The sequence below is a fragment of the Ambystoma mexicanum genome, chromosome 11 (assembly GCF_040938575.1).
Source record: "Ambystoma mexicanum isolate Mex_15411 chromosome 11, UKY_AmexF1_1, whole genome shotgun sequence".
Taxonomy (NCBI): Eukaryota; Metazoa; Chordata; class Amphibia; order Caudata; family Ambystomatidae; genus Ambystoma; species Ambystoma mexicanum.
Window position 1 is genome coordinate 971,996,727 of NC_090934.1, and position 26,797 is coordinate 972,023,523.

The 26,797-nt window shown below is 48.4% G+C and overlaps 1 protein-coding gene across 1 annotated transcript in view; it reads right to left on the reverse strand.

Moving 5' to 3' along the window:
* Positions 1–378: 378 nt before the first annotated feature.
* Positions 379–26,797, reverse strand: part of LOC138503979 (SITS-binding protein-like) — a 945,315-nt gene continuing 918,896 nt past the window's right edge. The window contains exon 10 of the mRNA XM_069624126.1: positions 379–2,795. Within this exon, the coding sequence (XP_069480227.1) occupies positions 2,622–2,795 (174 nt within the window). The 3' untranslated portion in view covers positions 379–2,621. The remainder of the gene's footprint in view (positions 2,796–26,797) is intronic.

A 26,797-nucleotide genomic window follows, 5' to 3' on the forward strand; every position in this document is an offset into this window, starting at 1 on the left:
AGCACCACACCCGGCAGAAAATGATTTCGGCCTGGCCACTGGACGAATGGCCGATGGGCCAATCTGACCCTGCTCAACAGGGTACTTTCAAAGGAACATGAAAAAATGTTGTTTCCTAAAAAAAAAAGTTGAGCAAAATGGGCAGAATCTGCAGAAAGGCTGCAGGTGAGTGACGGTCATTCATTGATTCATGCATGTTTTCAAGAAAGCAAAAATAGGATCATCCTTGTTGCTTATGTTTCCAGGAAAAGTAGGTCATTAATTCAAGATGACACTGGTGAATAAATATAAGGCTTATGCGATGCTAAGAAAATGTTAACATTTGAATCAGTTATTTGCAAGTGCACCACATGGAATGTGAAGAGAGAAAATAAGAGGTTTTAAGAAACTGGTGGTTTATTTTATTGCCATTTATCGGTCTCTGCTAAGGAGTTATTTGTCGAAGTACCATAACAAACCTGTTAATGCAAATTAAGCCTGGTTATATTGCATGGTTACACATGACTGTTGTAAAAGAAGACATTAAGCTACAGCACAAAGGTTACGTTAACTATTTCCTTACCAATTGCAGAGCATTCTTTTCAATTACCTTTTTTGGACCAAGTTTAATAGTAAATTGTATTACTAAAACTAATTTGAGCCAATCAAGGTGCTGTGTTAAACAACTCAAAACTTCCTTTTCAGCTGATGGTAATAAAACATGTCTGAGTTCATCCATCAAAATTCAAGAACCAATTGTCACTTTACAAGCTACACTAACAATGCATGAATGAATGTAGAAATGATATACTTAAGTATAACAGACATTTAGTAATGAGTACCTAATTGCTCATTATCCTGCAAGCTACAGATCACTACTTTTTCTGGGGTCATTTTGGACCGAATAAGGGATTCACTGGTGATACACAATGTTAAAGAGGGCCCCCCATATGGTTGCACCAAGACCAAACTGCTGGGACCACAAGAGACCCTGTTTCCATGTGCATTATATGTAGCTCTATATACCACAAAGACATCAGCGGGGGTCTTCACAGTTTTCAGCAGACACAACTAAGTGATTCCACCTTCACATGTCGACAGAGGCAGTCATGATTTGTGCATTACAATAATTTGTATTTAGTCATAATTTGCTAAACTATTGTTACTTTAACCTTTCTTTAATTAGTTACTCATTAGTACATGGTTCTTACAATTGTGTTGCATATTAGTTATACATGTATTGTTAGTCCACCTTTTTATAAAGTGATACCAAGAATGGTAGTTGTTTGGGGTGCAACAGCCAATCAATAAAATGGAGTAAGTTACACCTACATGTGCTCTACCTAAACATGCACAGCACCTCATAATTGACTGATCAGTGACCGATAATGATGAATGTATTATCATACTAGCTTAAGGGTAGTATTGCTTTTTTCTGTTGCATGTGATATCATTAAGATTCTAGTTGAAGTTTACATTTTCCAAAACTAACTACATTTAAATGAATCAATGAATTTAACAGTAGACCTTGAAATTAATATAATTATGACCTTGAGATTAATATAAAAACATATAAGGTCAGAAAAATCTGAAAAGATGTGGAGTTGCCCGCAAGCACTGCATGTGGGGCCTAAGAATAGAAAATATTTATCCTGACAAACCATGGAGCATATTGACTTCGACAATTCCATTGTCAGAAGTTAACATTTAATTCAGAATTTGTCCTTAGTCATATTTTTAAAAGATGCCGTAAAACAAAGGAGTCCTAGATGGTCAAATTGTATTTTATCTAAGGAGAATCAAAGTCATACGTTTGCAGTCATCCTCGCTCGCATCTTGGTCTTCCTTCTCCTCCCGTTCTGGAAAACACAGATGAGGAACACTTCTGACACCAAGTGTTTGGAAACATATGGTCCAACAGGCTATGGGAGAGTAAAAACTCACAAACAATGTACTACTAATGAAAAAAGAAAACCAGGCAATTTTCCAAAATGACCTCATTAAGTACAACGTAAACTTGATTCACTTATCGTCCGAACAATTGCATTAAAAATAGTGTTCATGTATTTTCTGTTTTTGTTTGACTCATAGTCATCATATCCTTTTATAAATATGGAAGGCTGTGGCTTTGGCAGATATGGTTTCTTTGATAATAAGCATAACATTCAAATGATAATAAGGTGATCTTGAGAGGTAGGCAATGCAAAGTCATTATGTTTAAGACCTGTTTGGACAAGTGGAACTTATACTGAGTCTAGTCCTCTGTTTTTCCAACATGGAGCATGATCGTGGAGCGATTCCGCCTGAGCCCAGGCAAGCAACTCTTTTCCTGCCGTCATCACGTCTGGTCAGAGATAGGTTCCAGTTGAAACTATGTAGGTGTGCGTACACAAAGCAGTATCTACGTTTGATCAGTTTAATTATGAGTTCTCAAAAGATACTGCAACAGAAGATGAACTGAGATGATCTTGCAGCACCCTTTGCTTCAATTTCAAGGTAGACTAAGGGCAATAAGTCAGGCACATCAAAGAAAAGTTCTTGAAAGTGCAAACGGCTGATGTGTGTCTGCCAGAGAACACCACTGCTCAGTGTCCATCTTCTTATGAGTAAGTGCACCTTTTGCAAGTGGCTTCATGCGAAGATTACAAGACCTTTAAAAAAACTGGCACTTGCATGAGGCTGGCAGAATAGTTCCTCAGTAAGGTTCCTCCATCAAATACCTGAGCTGTGTTGCTGTCCATCCAGGTGCAGCCATCACCTGGGAGGTAGATGTCTCGCTGTACCCGTCCTTGTTCTGTGACTGGTGCAATAAGCATCTGCATGGAAACAATTTCACATTTCAAACTTTGAAAGCTGAGAAATTTTCGAAATTACATTTCTTAAATATATCTCTTAATTGCTTTGTTAAACTATGCACTACATGCTTGCCCTGATCTCGTAGGCTACCTTTGTAAGTGAAGCAGGAGTAAACATTATGCTGATACAAACCACGGTACCAAGCGATGCATATTTTCCACTCTTCTTCTACCGCTTTCAGACCTCCTAGAGCCTAGATTGCCCTTAAACCCATGACTGAGGAGATGGCGTGATCGTCAAAGAACATACAACTAGGCAGGGTTTATAAAACAGTATACTCTGTATTTACACCCCAAGATAAATCACTGAAAGATAGTGGGGCCTTAGCAATCTATCACCAACTGGATGTTCAGGATGCCGGGAAACCTAGAAAATAAAGCTGAAAGAACACAATCTGACCCCAGAGAGGCTTCTTTCCACAGAACAAGTACCAAAGTAATCTTCCATGAGAAGGGTCCATACATTGACTTGGCTGGGTGCATAGAGAGCAGCACAATTGGGACAGACTGATATAGTGCAGAATAAAGCCTGCCTGGCCCATAGATTTCATACAATCAGACATCAACAGAAAAGGTTCTGCACTGATGTGAGCTCCATGGCTTGCAAGCTCAAGCTTACCACAGTCTGCACCCTGTGAGATGCAAAATCATATATACATCGAAACGCCGCCAATCAGGCTCTAGAAGGGCCTGATGGTGCAGGAAAAAAAACAGACACAGAGGGTGCGTATAATAGATAAGCAGATTTCAAAACAAGGCAAACTGTGCGCTTTAAATGCCTTTTCCTTTTAATAAAATGAGGGCACTGCTGCCTCGTCAGCTGATTTTCAACGGAGCCTTAATATAATGAGGTGGTCCCACCTCCGGACAAAGTCAATTGCAATAGTAGGCATCACTTAAAAGTAAAAAATAAAAATGATGTTGGTGAACAAGAAGACCCTATCCACTAACTCTTGGCTTTCTGTTTTGTTCTAACTCTAGCAACAATTCCGAGCCATTATGATATCCAGCAGTGCCAAGGCTTCTGCATTTCCTATTGTCATCATTGGGACGGATGAGCCAGTCCGATGGCCATAGAGAACGAGGGGACGTTACCTGCAGAGCAGATGCACAGCGCACTGGTCTCACGCAAGGCATTCAGAAGGACTGTGGGAGCACTAGTCATAGCACACTTCCTTTGTTTGCAGGGCTGCTATTTGCAAATGAGCTTGTAAAGCCTGGAGGCAGCCGGGTGTATGCTTTTGGTGCTCGACATGTTAAAAAAGGGTAAATATTGTGGGAGTATTGTTTTAGCTGTTGTGATGGGGAATAAGGGAACATAAATGGAAGGTGCACCACATGTCCTCGTCCTCTTAAGAGCAGGACAGGTGTCAAAAGCAGCCATTGTCCTAGGAATTACATAGCTTTGCCTTAGCTGCCCATTGTGCCTCCATCTATATTCCTAAAACACCTAAACATTGGATGGAGGAGACTTTGGTGGCTATCAGGGCAAAACACTGTTCTTGTATTACCAGAGGGACTCTCAGCAAAATATCTGAGGGCGATGGACATGAATGAGGATTCTCTCGACTGGGGCCACCAGAGGACCAGGAGGCAGACACCTCCTTTTGACCCTATTCTGGAGAAAAACATACCAAGAAACAGGTATTAGCAAATATTCTGGCTCATTTTAGATCAAACCTCTGTAATGCATTTTAGAAATTGAAATGGTGACTACTTTGGGGCGGATGTACTATGCTGCTACCATCAGCCAGCTGACATTGGTGGGTGACATTCTTTTAATAAAAGAAGATGTGCCCCATTGATTGGTTCGCCATTAGTTTCCCTTCCTCTCCCAATGCAGACACTCTGCTGTCGAGCTTTGCTTAGAGAACACCACTGATCTCATTAGATACTTTTCCTATGGACAAACGGGTAGAGGATGCCCTGAAATCATATACTGAACCATACTTTTCAATATGCATTAGTGTGTATATACTGGACATAACTGTGCTTCTCTGATTTAGGATTTCTACCCACTCATGGCTTAAGAGGGGAGGGCTCTGAACTGTGCTGCTATCTGGAAAGCAAAGGCTGAAGCAAGCACATATAATGTCAGTCCTGTCACATGACACTATTAGGGCTTTTTATTGTCACCACTTTGTACACAGTATCCGTGAGAATGATTAATGGTTACAATTTTGGAATCTGGATGCGTCTCAAAGGAGCTCAGTCCTCATGCTTGTCATGAAGGTCATGTGGCATTTTAAAGAGATCTATGTCAAAATAAAAATTTTAAATGCCGCTGGTGGCATTGCAATTTTGTTTTTGGACAGAACTCCCACACATAGATCCTTTACCTCTCCCTCGGCTATCATCTTTACACCACCCTCTATTTAGAGGGAAGCACAGGAATGTGTCTGTTGGCATTTTCTGTTCTGTCAGCATTTAAAGGATGACCTGGTGACTAAATGACATTTTTTAAATACCTTTTTTTGTATTCACATATTTATTTTAATTTATGCATACAAAACTAACATGCAGTATTACATCACAACATCATATTTACAAAAACACAAGTACATATAGTCACAAGTGTGGTAAAAACAGCAGCTCTGAGGAAACCATGAAAATAGTAATGTATCGATGCTAAAATCATAGGTCCAGGAATCTACCCCAGATACGCTCATATAAGTCTCTTTTTTTGTGTCTACACAAGATCAACCATTCAATATTCGACATCTTTACCAAATCCGTCATCCAATCTGAAAAAGATGGTGTCTGCACACTTTTCCAGTTCTGTAGAAATCATTTTCTTAGTAGCTAGTGAAGCTCTAAAGAACCAACATCTCTGTGGATAAGATACATCTCAGTTCTTCCTCCCCAAGAATAATACTCTCCAAGTTATACTCCCCATCACTCATTAACACTCTATTCATTGTCTGTGTCACATCCCTCCAGAAATCCCTCACAGTTCCACATTCCAATATAATGTGTTAGAAGGATCCCACCCGATGTTTGCATCTCGAGCCCGCCTCAGACATTACCAAGCCTCTCTTAAATCATTTCTGAGGAGTCCAATACACCATATTCAGCATCTTAATTTGTCTTGCTCTTTATCCTTGATTCATAAAGGTCAAAGTCACATTCTTGCAGATATTGCTCCATCTACTCATAGACATCTCCGAATGGATCACCTCAACCATTTTACTAGAAGGTTTTCATTGGGTGCCTTATACTGTTCTAGGCGTTTATACACTTTGGAGGTGATGTGACCATTTTGCTTCAAATCTAGCAACCAATCCATCCAATCCTTGCAGCATGTCTCAGGAATCTCATTACACACTGCTTTTTTCAGTTTTCTATACTCTCTGTATGTGACATTTTCAAGTTTCTTTTCAGTCTTCAATCTTTCGAAGGAGATCCATTTCCTTCCTTGAAAAGGTCACCCAGCCACTGAATGTCACTCAAAAACCAATTGGGGCAAAACAATGTTTTCCCCTCTAGCTTAACATCCCGATTTAACCAAAGTGAGCAGTTATTTGTGCAGGAAGCCCCTTTATTGCTAATTTTCAAGAGCCCTTTCCAACATTCCCTAAGATATTTTGTTGGAGCGTATGACTTGCACCCTTGTGCATCTTCCGACGTCATTAATGCCCTTGGTGCGAGCCGAGTATATCTACTTTTTTCTGCTTGTTTCCAAACATCTGACAAATTCTCAGTGAACAGAAGCAAATGTCTGGCTCCATAGGCCAGATGATAATATTCGAAGTCCGGTACAGCCGATCCACAATTTTCCGTGCATAGCTGTAATTTCCAGAGCTTTAGGCGTCGTTGTTTGCCGTCCCACAAAAATGTTTGTATCAGACTCTCTATTTTCATCATTTGCTTCTTTCTTGTAGTCAACGGAATCATACTCAGGGCATAGTTAATTCGAGGGACTGAAGTCATCTTGATCGTGCTCACTATTCCTGACATCATCCAATGTGGAGTGCCACAGGATTCATGCATATCCCCTACTCTGTATAACATCTTCATCAGACCACACTTCAACATTCTGGATTTGCTAGGCATCACATATACGAACTATGCTGATGACACACAAGTCCTCCTTCCCTTATCCGGCGACTATGAGTCAGATGCAAAAACCCTCAACGCCGCCTACTCCACCATTCAAGCCTGGATGGCAGAGAACTGGTTATGCCTGAACGGAGATAAAACAGAGCTACTCCTGATTGGATCCACTGAAACTCTAAAGAAACTTGACAACCAAAACCTAGTCTTCACCATTGACAACACTCAAATCACAGTTTCTCATACTGTTAAAACCCTCTGTGTATACCTTGAGTCCAACCTTTTCATGTGCAAGCAGGTAAATGCTATTGCATCCTCCACAATATACCACTCTAAGCTTCTCAATACAGCCAGACCCTTCCTGACCAAGGAAAACTGCCTCACCATAGCCAGTGCCATAATTGGACCCCGACTTGACTATTGCAACATCCTCTTTGCTGGCATATCTACAAGAAATCTTGAAAAACTAAAATCCATCCAAAACAATGCGCTCCGTGCCGCCATTGGCATTCCCAGAAGGGAACACATCTCAGCTGCCAAGAAAAAAGCTCACTGGCTACACATCCAAGAATGTGTCATCTTCAAAACACTTGCCCTAACAAATAAATGCATTAACCACGCTGCCCCTCAATACCTAACACAAAGAATTATCAGATCATCCTCAACCAGACCAACCATACGCCAACCTACTCACAGTGCACATAGTCAAACAAACTAGAGCTGGAGGATCCAGCTTCCCTTTCATGGCTGCCACTCAATGGAACTCCCTACCACCTCACCTTAGAGGAGTATCACCCCACTTAGCCTTCGTAAAGCGATAAAAACGTTTATTGTATGAACCTGCTGACTGTTTAGCCATCATACATAATATGTCATGCAAAGCGCCACTTATTCCAAGTAAATGTCTTTCATGTAACACTTTATGTATGCTCCATGTAACTAAGTCATCTTCCTGTAACCTGTCTGTGTGCTTTATAAATGTAAAAAATAAAAATAAATAAATCCCGGTCCTGCACTAAAATACTGATCTCTGGTATTAAATGCATTATAAAAGATTAATTAATACCGGAGAGCAGCTTCTAAGCATGGGCCGGGATTCAAACCTGTGCTGCTCTGCAATGTCTTGCTTCCAAGACAAAAGCGTTGCCGCTGAGCTGAGGGGACTATGGACAGGAGTTTGATGAAGTACTTGACTGTAGAAGGTATCTTGTTACTGACTAGGAAAACTGGAGAGACAGCTGTGCTGTACGGAATCGAGTCAGCCGTAAGAATTGGGGCATACCATCAACCCAATAATGTTCAGTGCCTCAAGTGTATCCAGCTAATTATGGAACGGTTGGCATTGGTGAAAATATGTGCAATGGTGAGTCAGTGTCATCGGTAGAATAACTTCCTCTATGTGCAAATGATCCTTGAGTTTCCTTATTACAGAGAATTACTCATTAAAGTCTTTGAGCACAGCTGGTATACTCTGTTCCATGATAATGCAAGTAATCTGGATTAGACGTGAATATGAAGCCGTCCCATAACTAAGCATTGTCTCAGTGTCATGCCTAGTAACATTGATAGGTGTTCTCAACTTGCAGTGTTTGTGGCTTATCATTGCAGGAGGAACTCTTTTAAGTGTCAGCAGTGATATGTTCCCACAGACAATGCGGTTTTCATAGGCACCAGGTCATAGGCATCATTCCAAACGTGGCGTCAGCATCCAGGATTCGACCCAAAGATATTTGCGGGCTAATTCATGGAATAAATGAGCGCCGAATAGGGGGGCACAAGCGTGAAAATTGCAGCGCAAGCGTGCCAAAGCTCCGCACGCAGCCGTTGATCGTTTCATGGAATGCGCTGCGCTAGTAAAAGCTGGGATGTGTGCCAAATCTGTGGGTGGCGCTCTCAGGCGCACACGTTACTAAACGGTATGCGCTACATGCACAGGGAAAGCACACATAGCGTAGCGCACACAAGAAATGTGGGCGGAACACGGGGCGTAACGCGCGGTATGGGGAACAATGCGTGAAAATGTGGGCTTTATGGGGGAAGTACAGGAGGTAAATGCTTGCAACGCCCACACGCGCGCTAACAACACGTATTCATGCAATCTAACAGGGGAAAGGCGTGCGCCAAAAAAGACGCCCAGGGCCACTGAGCATATCTATCGGAACCGCAAGCACTGGCATTCCATTAACGTGCAGGTTGTATGTGATGCCAAGGGAATCATCACCTCAGTATTTGCCAACTATCCAGGGTCCAGCCATGATAGTTTTATATTCAAAATGTCATCCCTAAACCGGGACCTGGAAGCTGGCCGGCATGGTGACACATGGCTAATTGGTGAGTATAAATGCCTCTGCACATGCATGCATGTCACAAACTGAGAAATGGGAAAACCCCACTAATGACAACCGTTATCACCTCCCCAGGGGACAGTGCCTACCCTCTGAGCACCTACATGATGACGCCAATTCGGAACCCCACCACACCACCCGAGGTACGATACAACACAGCCCATATTGCAACCCGGGGCATAGTGGAGCGCACGTTCGGAGCGCTCAAGTCATGCTTTCGCTCCCTTGACTGCCCTTGTGGGCAGCTGCTATATGCGCCCCCAGTAGTGTGCAGGATCATTATGGCAGCATGTGTCCTGGACAACGTTGCGACCCGGCGGGGCGTGCGAGTGGACATGGTGGTGCCCCCACATCCCCAACCACATGCACGGCCGCTGCACATGGGAGGTGAAAGGGCACGTGGGGAGGCAGCCCGGACCCAGCTTGTGGCAAATTACTTCACCTAAAATCCCACCACTGCGCAGTGCACACAGGCCTGGCACATACCAGCTCACAATCAATGATGATGACAAAAGGAACAGTCAACTGTCACAACCATACCAGCCTGAGATTGTTCACCTGGAAGTGCTACATTGTGTGCATCCCTAGCTACTCCAAGACACCCAATGCTGTGACACAAAAAGGCACAAATTCATGCAGCATGGAAGACTACCCCCTTGCAAAATACCACATCAAAATAGCGGCATGTCACCCAACACCTCCCCAACACACCATGGCACGGCATGCAATGTGAAAGCAACCAAATGAATGCACAACACATGACACATGTGTCACTACGTGCACTGTCCTAAATGGAAACAGGCCACAGACAATTTGCTCTCAATAATGAATACAAAAAGAACACACATGAACAAATACTTGCCAGCAAGAGAAAACATCAGTACATGGTCAAACACTGGCAATATATTACAATAAAAAATAAAAGTAGTGCAAGTGTCACGACCTGACTAAGGCAGCACATCGACCCCTTCCAACTGCAGATTGTTGCTCGGAGGCAAATGTAGTAGTGAACTGCATATAACATGAACTGCATCTGCAAAGTAGATGGGCTTGTTAAGACATGAAGAAGGTACATGTATATAAGGAAAAAGTCAGGGATGTAGAACCATACATAAATCCACCATGCAGTGGAGATTTCTGCAACAATATCCCCTAGGGATGTATACACAGTTTTGACTACAGACTGTCCACACAATTTATGGGAGCCCAATGTCACTGTGTAAGTTACTGTCACTTGGTCACACCCTTTGCAAGCCCATGGAAAGGGGAAGCAGAAGTGGTGTGTGTATCAGGAACCCAAGCATCTAATCCAAAGACAGGACAAGCCTGCATGTACCCAGCTGGAATACACAGTGGATGCATACGGCATACGGGAGCCACACAAAGCACCACACTGTTAAAAAAAAAATCAAATCAAAAATGGCCATGTGTGGACCGGGGGGGGCACTCAGGAGGGACGAGGTACAGGGTGCACCCCAACACCCACATGCGTGGATGTTGAGAAAAAACAAAAATACCTCCATGGGCTCATGACCTGCATGGCTACGCTACAGTGGGAGAACTGCCGTCGCTGTCATCACCATGTGGTGGTACATCAGAAGTTGGCCGTGATATGGGAGGCAGACCACGCAAAGCCCTGACATGCTCCTCCATGGCAGCAAGCATGCGGGTGTGAAAGGTATGGTTCTGCAGGATGATGGTACGGAGATCCCCATGCAGCACCTCACGGGTAGCATGCATTCATGATGGGCTGCCTGGAGCTCAGCTGAGAGTGTACGTGTCAGCTGCTCCAGCTGCTGTTCTGCCCTTGTATTCCGGGACACCTCAAGTTCACCCAGAGTATCTCTGAGGGACCTGTGTTCTAACCTGAGGGCTTCCCTGTGGGTCTGTGACTCTACAGATATGGCTGTGCACAGAGTCTCCAGTCCAGCCCGTCGGTCCCTGTTGGACGCCAACATGTCCTCCCTGTATGAGTGGCAAATGGAGTCTGTTGCCTGCTGCTGGAGCACCATCTGCCTTTCAGGGGGCAGAATGGAAGTGGCCACCCTATCCATTGCCTGAGCCATCATTTCACCCTCATTTCACCTTGTGCTGCTATACTGTACATGGAGTTCTCCTACAGAGTATTGCCTGGTGGCGCACGGCCACCACGTTGGCGGGCACCACACCTGTTTGGGGAAAGGTGATGTGCACCTTGCTCTGCTGGCACTGCCTGAGGCTGCAGGACTGCATTCCTCCATTGATCTGCTGCCCAGGAACAGAAGCAAATATTGTGGAGTGTGACCCTGCATCTGTAACCGCCACAGGCGGACTTTCCAACACTGATATCCCCATATAGGGGTCTACCCCCGGTGCAGGTGGGTTGAACAGAATAACATCCCTGCCAGAAACACTCAACTGCGACGGCACATATGTCTCAATGTCTGATTCAGCACCTGATTCATAGAGGTCTCCGGAGGTGTACCCAGAGACACCAGTGTACAATATGGTCTGTAGGGGTAATGGGTTTTCACCCACCACCACCCCACATCCTCCACTGGTGCCCGGTTGTGGCTGTGAGTCCACCTGGGTCTGCGCAATCTCCTCCTCCTCAACAGCATCAAGTGCCTCATCATCTGTAAAAACATGAAAGATAACAAATGGAAACAGGCATGAGCACCATAGCACACACACATAGGCATGACGAGGCAGAGATCCAGTACATAAATGACACATGTCCCACATGACAATAACTCTGGCATGCATGCACTGTCAAAGAGTTGGAAGGGGAGGCAAAAAGCACACACTGATGACTGCAAGATGGAAAACCAACACATGTGCTGCATGCTGGATAGCACTGGCATCAAACATTAGCCTGTGAGTGGCATGGACAATCCACATACATGACACATGCCAGCACACAGACAGCACGTACCATAGCCATGGCAGATTTGACAAGGACACCCAGATGGTAGCAAATCAGTACTGTCACCCATCCATGTGAGATGGACATCATGAAATAAAACATGTAAAAAAGAGTGAGAAAACATGCATGTGCCACACGCTGCAACAAAGTCAGTGTTCACTGATGCAGTGATGGCAGGCACATGGGTACATCAATGGTTGGTCACTTCGACATGAGAGGATACAATTGTCATGTTCAACATTCAAACAGGGCCCCAAAATGATAGTGTGCAGGCCATGTGTATGTGCACATTACTCAATCAGCCTGATTGTACAAATCTTTCCCCTAATAAGTCAATAAATGTGGGCCATTGTGTGGAGTAATCTATGACAGAAGTATGTCACATTTGGGACAGTAGGCCATAAAAATGTCTCATAAATATGCTAATCATTTCATCAATCAGGCTGAATGAAGAGGAAATCAGTATGAATAATGTTGTGGCAAGAGGACAGCTGAAGGCCAAGTGGATTAATCATGTGCAAAAAGTGAATTGTGGTCAGAAGGGATACTCTGAAATGGAAACACAAGGCCGGGGAATGGTTTTGAGGGACCACATGGGTGAACCATAGCAGTCATGACTAGACAGCCTCAACTGGCGCTCAATCAGAACACATCAACCAAGCAACATACACATGGATTGCACACACATGCATGGTCACTCACCGGACATTGCTTCAAGATCTGTTAGGTCTCCCACGCCTTGGATCTGATCCTCTGTGATGAATGTTGCAGCGACAGACTCATGTTCAGTGAGTGGTTCCTCCTCTGGTGGAGACCCACCGCCAGTCACCAGAGTAGAGGCATAATTTGAAGCCAGCTTGTTCTTTGCTCTGCGTTTCAGGTCATTTCAGCGCTTAGAGCAATCATCAGCTGTGCGCTTCACAAATCCAAGGGAACTAATATGGTCAACGATGGTCTGCCAGTGGACCCTACGTTGAGCAGTCGTAGTATTGCACTCTGCAGTCACCATCATTTCGCAGCCATGAGCCGACACATACCCCACAAGTGCATCTAGTTCTGCATCATTGAAACTAGGCTTCCTTGATGTGCCGGAGTGGGTAGCCGTGTCTGGGGTCCTAGCCTGTACTGCAAGAGCCCCCTTCTTCCTCTTGGGAGGTGGTGCGGACCCTGAGTGGCTTACGCCGCTCTGGTTGGTAGGGGCTGAAGCGCAGGTGGACGGGGCACTGGAAGTTGCCAAAGGCACGATGACCAAAGGTCTCACTGCAGGCATTGACTGCTGGGTGATGTTGGCAGGACAACCTCAGTGTGATGGACTTGGACCAACACCATCCCAGCAGGGAGACTCAGAGCTGGGGTGGATGGAGCTGCAGCTGCCCCTGCAGTCCCTCACCCTGGCTACTTGGGGCAGCAGATAACATTGCTGCCCCAGATCCACGTAGCCTGGTGACAGCAACTTTCACCGCCACACGTGGCTTAGACTTGGTGACACGGAAGTCAGCCTGGGAGTCATCCTGTGCCGGTTCTGTTGACAATATGGGCCGGTTTAACAAGGGCTGAGCTGGGATGGTGTCAGCTACATCTCCCCGAACCAATGGGGGGGAATAGGTGTCTTTGATTGGTCCTCCACACACTGGCCTCTTGGGCCACCCTGCACATCCTGGCCACGTCCCCTACCGCGCCCACCTCTTTGAGCTCGGCCACCTTTGCCTCCCTTACTGCTTGGTTGCCTGTGTGTACGGGAGTTGCAGTAAACAATTGTCCTGGGCAATTGGGGTGAAAGGGGTAGGGTACTAGATGGAATTCATACCCTAGTGCTCTAGCAAGGCTGTCTGTGACCCCTGGGGGAAGATGACAGGTCACGCAACGCACAGGCACCCCAAAAACAATATTTAATGTGCACGCAACCCCTGGTAGACCATGTGCATGGAAAAATTAACCTGCACTACGCTGTGGCACCCAGAAACACAAAAATAAGCATACGCGTGATACACGCAGCCTACAATGACCTCTGAATGGGTATGCGACACACGGGGGCATTTGGAAAATATGTGCGAAACTCACCGTCTGCCTGGGAAAAGAATTTGAAAAAGACGCACGTGTGCGCGTTGGCAACACCCCCGCCAAAAGAAGAATTGAATGCTGTCTGAGTAAACAGGGAGTACGAACTGGAAACATTGTGAAGTTATCGCGTGTGAGCCAACAAGAAGTACAAGAATCACTCACTCGCTCTCCACAAAAAGCACTTACAAGAAAATGGCGTCCTACGCGTACCTTTTAAGCCAGCCCACACGTGCAACGTCACTTACGCATGTACGCGCTAAGGCCCTTTCCTCCAATTCCACGCAATGACACCCGGACGTGCAGTTTTTGCATGCGTACAATCAACATGCACCCGTGTTGAGGGAAACGCCCGTGCGTGTCACGTCACAGACGCGCTTACACGCTAAGGGCCTTTCCTCGAATTACACGCTGACGTGCAGTTTTTTCACGTGCCAAATCACTCCGTATCAAGCTGGCCACGCGACAACACACGGAAGACCACGCTCCTGCCCAGAAGGCCATTTTCCTCCCCCCCAGAGCCCCGAGCACGCTCCCACCTGCCATCTGCTGCTGCCTGCCTGCCTGCTGCCCATGTGCCCTGCTGTTTGGTGCCTGCACGTCAGCCATCTGCAGGGGTCCAGTTGCTGTGTCCACCCCTGCTGGAACAGAAGACTCCCGACTGGTATACCATTGCTCCACAGCCCAGCCCCAGGACCCAGTTGGCCACCCACACCTGCCTTGGGTGTTGCCATGTCAGGCAAACACCATCCGAGACCACTGGCGACCCCCAGCCAGAGAGGCAGAGGGCTACCAGCTTCAGCGATAAGGAAGTTGGTATCCTGGTGGAGCAAGTTTTGGGGCATTATGATGCCCTCTTCACACCATCATGCGCCGACAAGGAAGGACGGGAGAGGATCTGGGAGGATGTAGTGGTTGCCATCAATGCGGAGGGGTTGGCAACCCGTGACATCAAACACGTCCGGAAGTGCTGGGAGGACTTCAGGTCCAGGACCCTCAGCAAGGCCCGGTGCCTCTTGAAGGCAGAGGATGCAGAGGGGTGCCGGGTCAGCCTGACCAACATCCAGATGAGGGTCCTGGAATGCATTAGCCCAGCCCTCCACGTCCAGATCCTTCAGAGACAGACCCGTCTGGAGTCAAGCAGTAAGTGGCCATGCATTGCTGTGTGAAACAGGGCTTGTTGCAGTGTGCTGGTAGTCAGCTACTTGCCTGTATGTCTGACATAGGCCATGTATGGATGTGTGTGTGCAGGGACATCATGGTCCTGCATGTGAGACCAGTCATGCGTGAACCACATGGATGATGCATGTGTTCCAATGCAACATGGGGAGCAGCATGCGGAATGCACACATGAATGCATGCCTGTCTCTGTTCTTGGACATGGATGAGGTGTGAGAGATGGGTGCTGTTGTCATGGACATTTATGGTGTACATGTCTATGTGTCTGAGTAGCATGTGTGTGACTTTTAAACGCCATGGATGCATGACACATGTCCGTGACGGTGTGTTGATTCACTGATGCAGTCTAGTCATCCTTGCATCCACTGTGTCTGTGGTGTACAAGGCCAGATGCATGCCCCTCCGGTGATGTGTGTGCATGGGATCAGTATGACCCATGATGCATGTGAGTTTGAAGACAACAGTTATGTCAAAAGAGGCCCTTGTACATGGATGCTAATGTTGATTGCATGTGCCGTGCCGGTTTCTGCATGTGTGTTGCCTGCATTAACCCATGTGTTGCGGAGGGACAGGATGGAAGTGACGTTTGACAGTGCCACTCATGTGCTATTGCTTCCTGTCTAGGGGACTATTGCACAGTACCCTGATGCTTGTGTTCTATCTCTCCCTCTACGCAGCGTCTGTGGAGCAAAGCGGCGGGGATGCCTCCACCGGCCGGCGATGCAAGGCCCAGCCACCCTCCCAGGAATTACCATCATCCGGGAGCGAGTGGAGTGGTGCCATGTCTGCCACTACTGCTGCAGCGGAAGGGCCGGGTGAGCCCCCACAGGGGCTTGCGATGGCGGAAGACGGTGCAGAGCCATCTGGGTTGGTGGTCTACTTAGAGGAGAAGGAAGCCGCTACTGAGCCGCATATGGGGCCTGGTGGGGGTCGTACCACTGGTGCAAGTGGTGCAGTCCAGGGCCAGGGGCAGGAGGCAGCACAGGTCACCGCAGAGGGGCCTGTGCATGTCACTGTCCCTGACCCTGTGACTGCACCACCATGCACCTGCAGGGATGCCCCGTCCCAGGCCCATCCGCAGGTAGTGGGGAGGCCCACGTCATCTGGCACTCTGCTACCTGTGGACGAGGAGACCCATGACCGTATGGGGTCCGTCCTGATTGGTGTCGCGTTGCGCACCCGTGTCATTCATGATGATGTGCAAGATTCCTGGAGGGACCACGCACACCATCACGAAGAGATGCGTGTCAACGTGGCACAGTTGGCAGGGGCCATGGTCGGAGGGTTCCTACATGTGTCGAGCACTCTCCTCCTCTGTGGAGACTATGCACCAGTCATTCTCCCTGCCGTCTTTCGGCGCAGATTCCACCAGGGCCCCCTGTGGACCTGGCCTGACCAACGCAGCCAGCTTGGTGGAGATCACATCCCTGCCACAGTCGGGAGTCGGAGGTCCAGCAGGGGTGGACACCCGACCAACTGGAGACCAGCAGATGGAGGATGTGCCGGCATCATCCGGCAGGGCACATGGACAGCAGCAGCAGGCTCAAGGTGGGAGCGATGATGGCTCGGGGCCATCAACATCAGTGGGGCAGGCATCGGCCGGAGGGCAGGAGGACCCTGGAATGGGAGTGTCTTCCGTGTGGCAGCGTTTGGGCCAGGGGATAGATGCGGAGCGGCGACGGGCGGAAGAGGCACGGCTCACCATGGTCAGGGCGGAGTTCTCCATGCGCAGGGCGTTGAGGCGGGCTGAGTGCCTTGAGGCAACTCGCAGGGAGTTGGAACAGGCCATGACTGCCTCCCTGCAAGACCTCGGGGACAGGGGAGTGGCCGCCTCCGGGACATCGACATGGAGTTTGATGATGCCCTGGCCCGGGACATCACAGAGTGAGCCGTAGGACTTGCCCGCCGCCATTGTATAAAGTTAGTTAGTGTTAGGTTTCATTTATGTGTTTCTTTCATTTGGGGCGTTTGGACTATTCCCCACCTTTTTGTAGATAGTTCTTTATTAGGTAGTTTTTTTTGCAGGTTTCATTTTCAATGTTTGGGCTCATGGACCCTGGATTTGTTATTTTTATATAGTTGAACAGTGGATTTATCGTCATTTTATTTTTTTTTCACCATAGAGCAATGGATTTTACTTATTTCTTTCCCTTTGGATTTGCTTTGTTGGACGGAGACTTTGGACACATTTTCATTTGGATTTATTTTGATTCTGATTTCATATTTTTTTTCATTTTGGAACATGCTGCATTTTATTTATTTCCATTATTGTGTGTTTTCATTTGATTCACTTCATTTTGTGTTGAATACATTGTTTCATACTTCAGTGTGTGGTATTCTCTCATTGGTTTCATGCATGTCACGATGTGGGTTTTCACATTCACTGGCACCCTTTGTGTGTGTGTGACGGACATGTGTTGATGTACATACATGCCATTTGAGTTGTTTCATGTAATGGGCATTTCAATGTGGGGTGGATGTAATACTTGGTTGGTTCTTTGGGCAGGGGGGGCGTGCGGTGGGATTTGGGTGGCCATGAGGGCCATGATTGTGGATCATGATGACGTGTTGGGGGGGACATGAGTCGGGGCCTGCTCGCAGGTGCCTGTCACTGCCGGGTAGCTGGGGGTGCAGGGGGACATGAGTCGGGGCCTGCTGGCAGGTGCCCCTCACTGCCGGGTGGGTGGGGGTGCAGGGGTACATGAGTCGGGGCCTGCTGGCAGGTGCCCCTCACTGCCGGGTGGGTGGGGGTACAGGGGGACATGAGTCAGGGCCTGCTGGCAGGTGCCTGTCACTGCCGGGTGGGTGGGGGTGTAGGGGGACATGAGTCAGGGCCTGCTGGCAGATGCCCCTCACTGCCAGGTGAGGGTGCAGGGGGACATGAGTCAGGGCCTGCTGGCAGGTGCCCCTCACTGCCGGGTGGGTGGGGGTTCAGGTGGACATGAGTCGGGGCCTGCTAGCAGGTGCCTGTCACTGCCAGGTGGGTGGGGGTGCATGGTGACATGTGGGCTGGCTGCGGGGCATGATCAGGGTGGATGGGCTACCTGCGGGGCATGCCCAAGGTGAATGGGCTGCCTGCGGGGCATGGCCTGGGGTGCAGGGTAGTCCCCTGTGGTGTGGGCTGCCTGCAGGGCCTGGGGAGGGGGGAGAGGGCACACCTGGGAGGACCCACACTGCCAATTCGGTGTGAAACTTCCTTCGCACCCCCAAGATACACGTACCCTGCTCGCACAAGGCCTATCACGTGTGATACTCCCCGCGCACCCCCAGTAATACACGTACCCCACTCGCCCAAGGCCTATCACGTGTGAAATTGCACGCGCACCCCTGAGAATACACGTACCCCGCTCAGCCAGCGAAATCGCGTGTGAAACTGCACGCGCACCCCAAAATACACGTACCCCGCTCGCCCAATGCCTATCGTGTGTGAAATTTCCAGCGCACCCCCAAGATACACATACGCCGCTCGCACAAGGCCTATCGCGTGTGAAACTGCACACACACCCCTCAGAATACACGTACCCTGCTCGCCCAGCGAAATCATGTGTAATACTCCCTGCGCACCCACAAAATACACGTACCCCGCTCACACAAGGCCTATCGCATGTGATACTCCCCGCACACCCCTCGGGATACACGTACCCCGCTCGCACAAGGCCTATCGCATGTGATACTCCCCATGCACCCCCATTAATACACGTACCCTGCTCGCCCAATGCCTATCGTGTGTGAAATTTCCCGCGCACCCCCAAGATACACATACGCCGCTCGCACAAGGCCTATCGCGTGTGAAACTGCACACACACCCCTCAGAATACACGTTCCCTGCTCGCCCAGCGAAATCATGTGTAATACTCCCTGCGCACCCACAAAATACACGTACCCCGCTCACACAAGGCCTATCGCATGTGATACTCCCCGCACACCCCTCGGGATACACGTACCCCGCTCGCACAAGGCCTATCGCATGTGATACTCCCCATGCACCCCCATTAATACACGTACCCCGCTCGCCCAAGGCCTATCGTGTGTGAAACTGCACGCGCACCCCTCAGAATACATGTACCCCGCTCGCCCAGCGAAATCGCGTGTGAAACTGCATGCGCACCCCAAAACACACGTACCCCGCTTGCCCAAGGCCTATCGCGTGTGAAACTTCCCGCGCACCCCCAAGATACACGTACGCTGCTTGCACAAGGCCTATCGCATGTGAAACTGTACGTGCACCCTTCAAAATGCACATAATCCGCTCGCCCAGTGAAATCACATGTAATACTCCCCGTGCACCCACAAAATACACATACCCCACTCGCACAAGTCCTATCGCGTGTGATACTACCCGCACCCCTCAGAATACACGTACGCCACTCGCACAAGGCCTATCGCGTGTGAAATTGCTCACGCACCACTCAGAATACACGTACCCCGCTCGCCCAGCGAAATCACGTGTAATACTCCCTGCGCACCCACAAAATATACATACCCCGCTCGCACAAGGTCTATCGTGTGTGATACTCCCAGCGCACCCCTCAGAATACACGTAACCGCTCGCACAAGGCCTATCACGTGTGATACTCCCTGCGCACCCCCAAGATACACGTACCCCGCTCGCCCTTGGCCTATCGCGTCTGAAACTTCCCACGCACCCCCAAGATACACGTACGCCGCTCGCACAAGGCCTATCGCTTGTGAAATTGCTCGCGCACCACTCAGAATACACGTACCCCGCTCGCCCAGCGAAATCACGTGTAATACTCCCCGCGCACCCACAAAATACACATACCCCGCTCTCACAAGGCCTATCGTGTGTGACTCTCCCCGCGCACCCCTCAGAATACACGTACCCCGCTCGCACAAGGCCTATCAACTGTGATACTCCCTGCGCACCCCCAAGATACACATACCCCGCTCGCCCAAGGCCTATCGTGTCTGAAACTTCCCACGCACCCCCAAGATACACGTACGGCGCTCGCACAAGGCCTATTACTTGTGAAACTGCACGCGCACGACTCAGAATACACGTACCCCGCTCGCCCAGTGAAATCACGTGTAATACTCCCCGCGCACCCACAAAATACACGTACCTTGTTTGCACAAGGCCTATCGCGTGTGATACTCCCCGCGCACCCCTCAGAATACACGTACCCCGCTCGCACAAGGCCTATCATGTGTGATACTCTCTGCGCACCCCCAAGATACACGTACCCCGCTCGCACAAGACCTATCGCGTGTGATACTCCCCACGCACCCCCAAGATACATGTACCCCGCTCGCCCAAGGCCTATCGCATGTGATACTCCCTGCGTACCCCTCAGAATACACGTACCCCGCTCGCCTAGCGAAATTGTGTGTGAAACTGCATGCACACCCCTCAGAATACACGTACCCCGCTCGCCCAGTGAAATTGCGTGTAATACTCCCACGCACCCCCAAAATACACGTTTCCCCCGTGCCCAAGGCCTATCGTGTGTGATACTCCCCGCGCACCCCTCAGAATACACGTACCCCGCTCCAGCAGCGAAATCGCGTGTGAAACTGCAGGCGCAGCCCTCAGAATACACGTACCACACTCAGCCAGCAAAATTGCGTGTAATACTCCCCGTGCACCCCCAAAATACACGTACCCCACTCGCACAAGGCCTATCGTGTGTGATACTCCCCGCGCACCCCTCAGAATACACATACCCCGCTCGTACAAGGCCTATCACGTGTGATACTCCCTGCGCACCCCCAAGATACACGTACCCCGCTCGCCCAAGGCCTATCGTGTCTGAAACTTCCCACGCACCCCCAAGATACACGTATGCCGCTCGCACAAGGCCTATTACTTGTGAAACAGCACGTGCACGACTCAGAATACACATACCCCGCACGCCCAGTGAAATCATGTGTAATACTCCCCGCGCACCCACAAAATACACGTACCTCGCTCGCACAAGGCCTATCGCGTGTGATACTCCCCGCGCACCCCTCAGATTACACGTACCCCGCTCGCACAAGGCCTATCGCGTGTGATACTCCCTGCGCACCCCCAAGATACACGTACCCCGCTCGCACAAGACCTATCGCGTGTGATACTCCCCATGCACCCCCAAGATACATGTACCCCGCTCGCCCAAGGCCTATTGCATGTGATACTCCCTGCGCACCCCTCAGAATACACGTACCCCGCTCGCCTAGCGAAATTGCGTGTGAAACTGCATGCACACCCCTCAGAATACACATACCCCGCTCGCCCAGTGAAATTGCGTGTAATACTCCCACGCACCCCCAGAATACACGTTTCCCCCGTGCCCAAGGCCTATCGTGTGTGATACTCCCCGCGCACCCCTCAGAATACACGTACCATACTCACCCAGTGAAATTGCGTGTAATACTCCCCGTGCACCCCCAAAATACACGTACCCCGCTCGCACAAGGCCTATCGCGTGTGATACTCCTCTTGCACCCCTCAAAATGTACGTACCCCGCTCGCACAAAGCCTATCGCGTGTGATACTCCCCGCGCACCCCTCAGAATACACGTACCCCGCTCGCACAAGGCCTATCACGTGTGATACTCACCGCGCACCCCCAAGATACACGTACCCCACTCGCACAAGACCTATCGTGTGTGATACTCTCCACGCACCCCCAAGATACATGTACCCTGCTCGCCCAAGGCCTATCGCATGTGATACTCCCCGCGCACCCCTCAGAATACACGTACCCCGCTCGCCTAGCGAAATCGCGTGTGAAACTGCATGCACACCCCTCAGAATACACGTACCCCACTCGCCCACTGAAATCGCGTGTAATACTCCCACGCACCCCCCAAAATACACGTTTCCCCCTTACCCACGGCCTATCGCGTGTGATACTCCCTGCGCACCCCTCAGAATACACGTACCACACTCACCCAGCGAAATTGTGTGTAATAATCCCCGCACCCCCCCAAAATACACGTACCCCACTCGCACAAGGCCTATCGCGTGTGATACTCCTCGTGCACCCCTCAAAATACACGTACCCCGCTCGCACAAGGCCTATTGCATGTGATACTCCCCGCGCATCCCTCAGAATACATGTACCCCACTTGCCCAAGGCCTATCGCGTGTGAAACGTATCCTTGCGCAAGGGGCGTTCTTGGGGCGTAACTGGCGCTGTGGGATGTTCTCTGCGCCAGCGCTCAAAATGGCTTTGATATTCCATGAATACGAGGTGCACCAGAATGCTGTTTAGCGCACACGGCTGGCGCACCCTGGCGTACGCTACCTATCTGCGCTGCTCGCGTGTGCTGCCTCTGCGCTGAAATCTATGAATTACCCTGTTGATGTTCACACAGTAATTGACAGGTTAGGTGATGACCCTGAAATTAATGTTCCCCATCATTGAAAAATAATGTGCTGGGGCATCCAAATAAGCGATTTGCAAAAACATTAAGATGTTCACAGCCAGGCTGTGCTGCAGTGCAGAAATTATAGACCTCAAAATCATGATTGATGCTCTGCAGGAAATACACCGTCAGCTGTTGCCTTCAGATATTCGCTCTACATCCCAGAGTTCTGGCAACACTTAAAAAGAACATTAACTTCAGAAATGAGGCCTTCATTCCCACCAGAAATGGTAATTGTATGGATTTAATGTAAAGATGAAGGGACTCGAACCATAGGGTGCATTGAGGTCCAACAGTGGGAGGATCACAATGAATACCGAATGCACGAAGGACTGTGATCACAGTAGGGCATTTATATGGAAAACGACTGAGCATATAAGAACCCACTACCTTCTCCTGATAAACCTGAGAGTCTAGAGAGTCCTGCCAATTGGGCGGAGAACGTGACAGAGGTAAGCCACACCAAGTTAGCAGTCAGCAATATGCATCTACACAGGCACCCCTGGCACCCCAGCACATTTTCAGGACTTTTTTTTAATTTCAACCCCCTTTTTACCCCATATATATATATGCAGGGGAGACCCCTGCAATCCCCTTCATTCATTATATACTGTCCCCATCCCCCACATATATATGGGGTGAAAAGAGGGTCAAAATAATATAAAGTCTGCATTTTGGGGGTCGCAGTAAAAGGGGCGTAGTGATTGTATAATCTCACTCAAACCCAGATGCTTTTCCATGCCAGCACAGAAAATTGTAGACAGCGTGGGTGTTACAGTGCTGGAAATCCTCTATGTGGCCCCTCAGATGTGGATCAGGGTGATATAAAACTACCATCATTTAGGGGAATAAACAGATATGCAAGGTTCACTGCAAGCAGACCCTCCAACAAACCGGGACAAGAGCCCTGCGTGATAGACCAGCAGAAGAAGTTCAAGGGCAGGAATTACAACAAGGAGGAACCAGGGGCCATTCCAGCTGTTCCCTGGTCAGCACTGTTGCAAGGTGCACGGTCAACCAGAAATGACACGGGCTGGTTGTAAATATTGGAATTCTAAAAAGTGATATGCTGAATGTAGATCTCTTCTTTTATAAATGACATGCTTTCATCTATGCCACTGTGGTTGTCCCACCTTGGTACGGTCGCTGCGGTCGCCTGGAAGGGTGTTGAGACTCCCAACACCCTACCTCATCTGCTCTTCAGAGCCATCCTGTGTTGCCCTCCTCATCTTAGTCTTCATCATGGGACCCTCTTCTGTAGCTGGCCTACCCTCCTTTCACCTTCAAGCCCACGTTGACTACTTTGCTGGGTTTCTTCACAGTATTGGGGTATTCCTTTTCACTGCTTTTCCTTCTGGATTTAGGGGCGCTCTTCTCAGAAGGACGTTTTTTCTTGTTTTTGGTTGTTGGAGTTGTCATTGGTGTGCTGTTAAAGGATTTTTTAGCCTTCCTAGAACCGACATTTGGGGAGAAACCACCATAAATACGTACCTCTGGATCCTGCGGTGGTCGTTTATTTGAGATACCCTCCGGGAGTCTGTGGTCCCGGGTCAGACTATTTGCAGGCGGGTCTCTATCTCATTTTCCCATTGTTTTGCTTTGGGGCTTCTTCTGCGATGCTGCATCTTCATCTGGAGCTCCTGGTTGTTGAACCAACCTCTGGAACCCTTCATAAGGAGGGTCTCCTTTTGTCATCCCTGGGGTTGTCTGCTGCCAAATCTGCCCCTTTGGGGTAGAAATGGGACTTTTCTGCCTTTTCCAAATAAACGCTGATTGTCTTGTTGAGTTTTACTGAACATTTTACTCACCTGAAACTCTTTTAAAGTGATTTTGGGGGTACTTATTTACCTCTGAATATTTTTCCTGCATCCAGTGTGAGTCCAGTGAGTTTTAGGCCAAAGACTGGAATATTAGTTATCACCTGTAATTTCTTATGTATTTTTAAATGCATGTCTTCCAATTGGTTATTGTGAATGCATATATACACTAACTATTTCTGGCGACATTGAAATTAATTTTCCATGAAGGTTAATTTGGTGGCACTCTTTGCTAAAATGTAGCTTGTTTTTGGTGGCGTCTGGTTGCGATTTGTGTTTTCCCACCCCTAAAGCCATTATTTTGCATTTGTATTTCTTAACTACTATGTCTTCGAATGTTAGAAAGTATGTGACTTTGCTAGAGTTGGCATTGGGATTATGTATGACTATTTTAACTGTGTTTTCATGTCTGGTTCTCTTCTCTTCTATCCCCACCCCTTGACTTTATACGCAAATTGCCTACCTCAAGGTAGTGGGTCTAAAATATAACAGTGGTGTGCTGTGCCTTCATGACATTTGATGTTTTTATCATACACTAGGTATTTTTATAATGTGTGTTTTGTGTGCTCAAGTACTGATACAACTAAAACATGCATAACATATACCTATATGTGTAACATAATAAATATGTATATTTTCCAATATAGAGGTGTGCTGTATTTTTTATGGATAAGAGAGTGGGCCAATTGTATGTTTTGTCAGCCTAATTCACCTCCCTTGAGTTAAGCCTTACTGTCCTGTCAGGGTTTAGCTTTCTTTTTGGGTTGGGTGGTCTACCCCACCTTGAGGTTAGTGGTGGCAGAGCCCTCACTAGAGGCCTGAGCAGAAACCGCCTTAACAAATAACAACTATGTGTGTCCAAATACAGAGAGCATTAACTCCAGATTTTCTGTTTACAGTAAATTCGCATTTCAGAATACTCCCTCTAGTGAGCTTTCACAAGTTACTTATTGTTGGCATGAAAATAGTTTGGGGGTTACACTTAGGTCGCAGGAACCTTGGGGATGGAAAATTGTGGGAAGGAAATTTGTAAGGATGGGAAGGTTCGGGCGGAAAGTTGGAGTAGAGGGAGCATTGGATCTGGATGTTGATAAAGGGACTTTTACTTGCTACCTTTTGCTGCGTAATAAATTACCTCATGTGGTGACAAGCATTGCACTGGGAGGCGATTGCCATTCACATATCCAGCCTCAGTGGCAGTGCCTCCTCGTCATGCCTCTCTGGAATGGACCCCCCAGGCACGTCCTCCTTGTGGCCTCCTTCTCAGCACTGGTCACGATCCACCTCAATATGCTACGGAGGATGTGCAGCCTGCAAAGCTGATAACATGTGCAGCACAACTACATACGTCTCTTCAAGGTCGTGTACTCTCCTGTCACACACTCAAAAATCACAGCGTCGGGCAGCTATCTTGTGGAAGTCTAGACCACCCAATGCGGTTCAGCCTCACTTCTCTTTCTGTTGCCTGGCGACGGAATCAATGGTCAAAACACTGAATTGGAGTCTGCTCCCCAGCCCAGAGAAACCATTCAACATCAGATATTACGTGCCAGCAATCAAAACGCCAGTTACCCAGGCTTCCCTTAAGAATAGTTTACATCTCAGCACACCAACTATGAAATAAACCAACAGCAATCTGCATTCTTGCATTATGCCTGCAGCTATCATGGAACTGCCTCCATCCTTCCAAGTTGTACCAGAACCCTCTCCAAAATTATAGAAACGAATTGTTGGTGCTTACCTAATCGCAATTGGTGGTGAGAAGAACATTTCGCCTGTGCCCGTGACTGCACATGATAAGGGTAACAGTTGTGTCGGGGCAAGACGTCCCTCTATGTGGTAGCACCAGACAGAGCCACACACAGAGTGGACATAACATCACATACGTGAATAATGTACATAGGTCTCCTCTGTTTGAATAACATTCCATTCTATTGTGACCTTCCCTTAAGTTTCCTCTGTGGGAAGGGGGGTGAGTTTGCCTTTGTACTCACTTGCCTCACCATGCCTCCAAGCAGAACTGTTGTGGTGCTCCCAAATACAAGACATCTTACTTTCCTGGGCTCGATATGGGGGCTTGGTTTAGGCGCTGGAATATCTTGTAAGGCATGACATTAACTGATACCACTCTGGATTAATCCCAACTCCCTTTACTTTGAATCCTGATTTGGTTGGAGTGTTCCTGCCACTCCCCGTGGTCATTTTGGTTTTGGCACATTTTGGTGGTGCAGC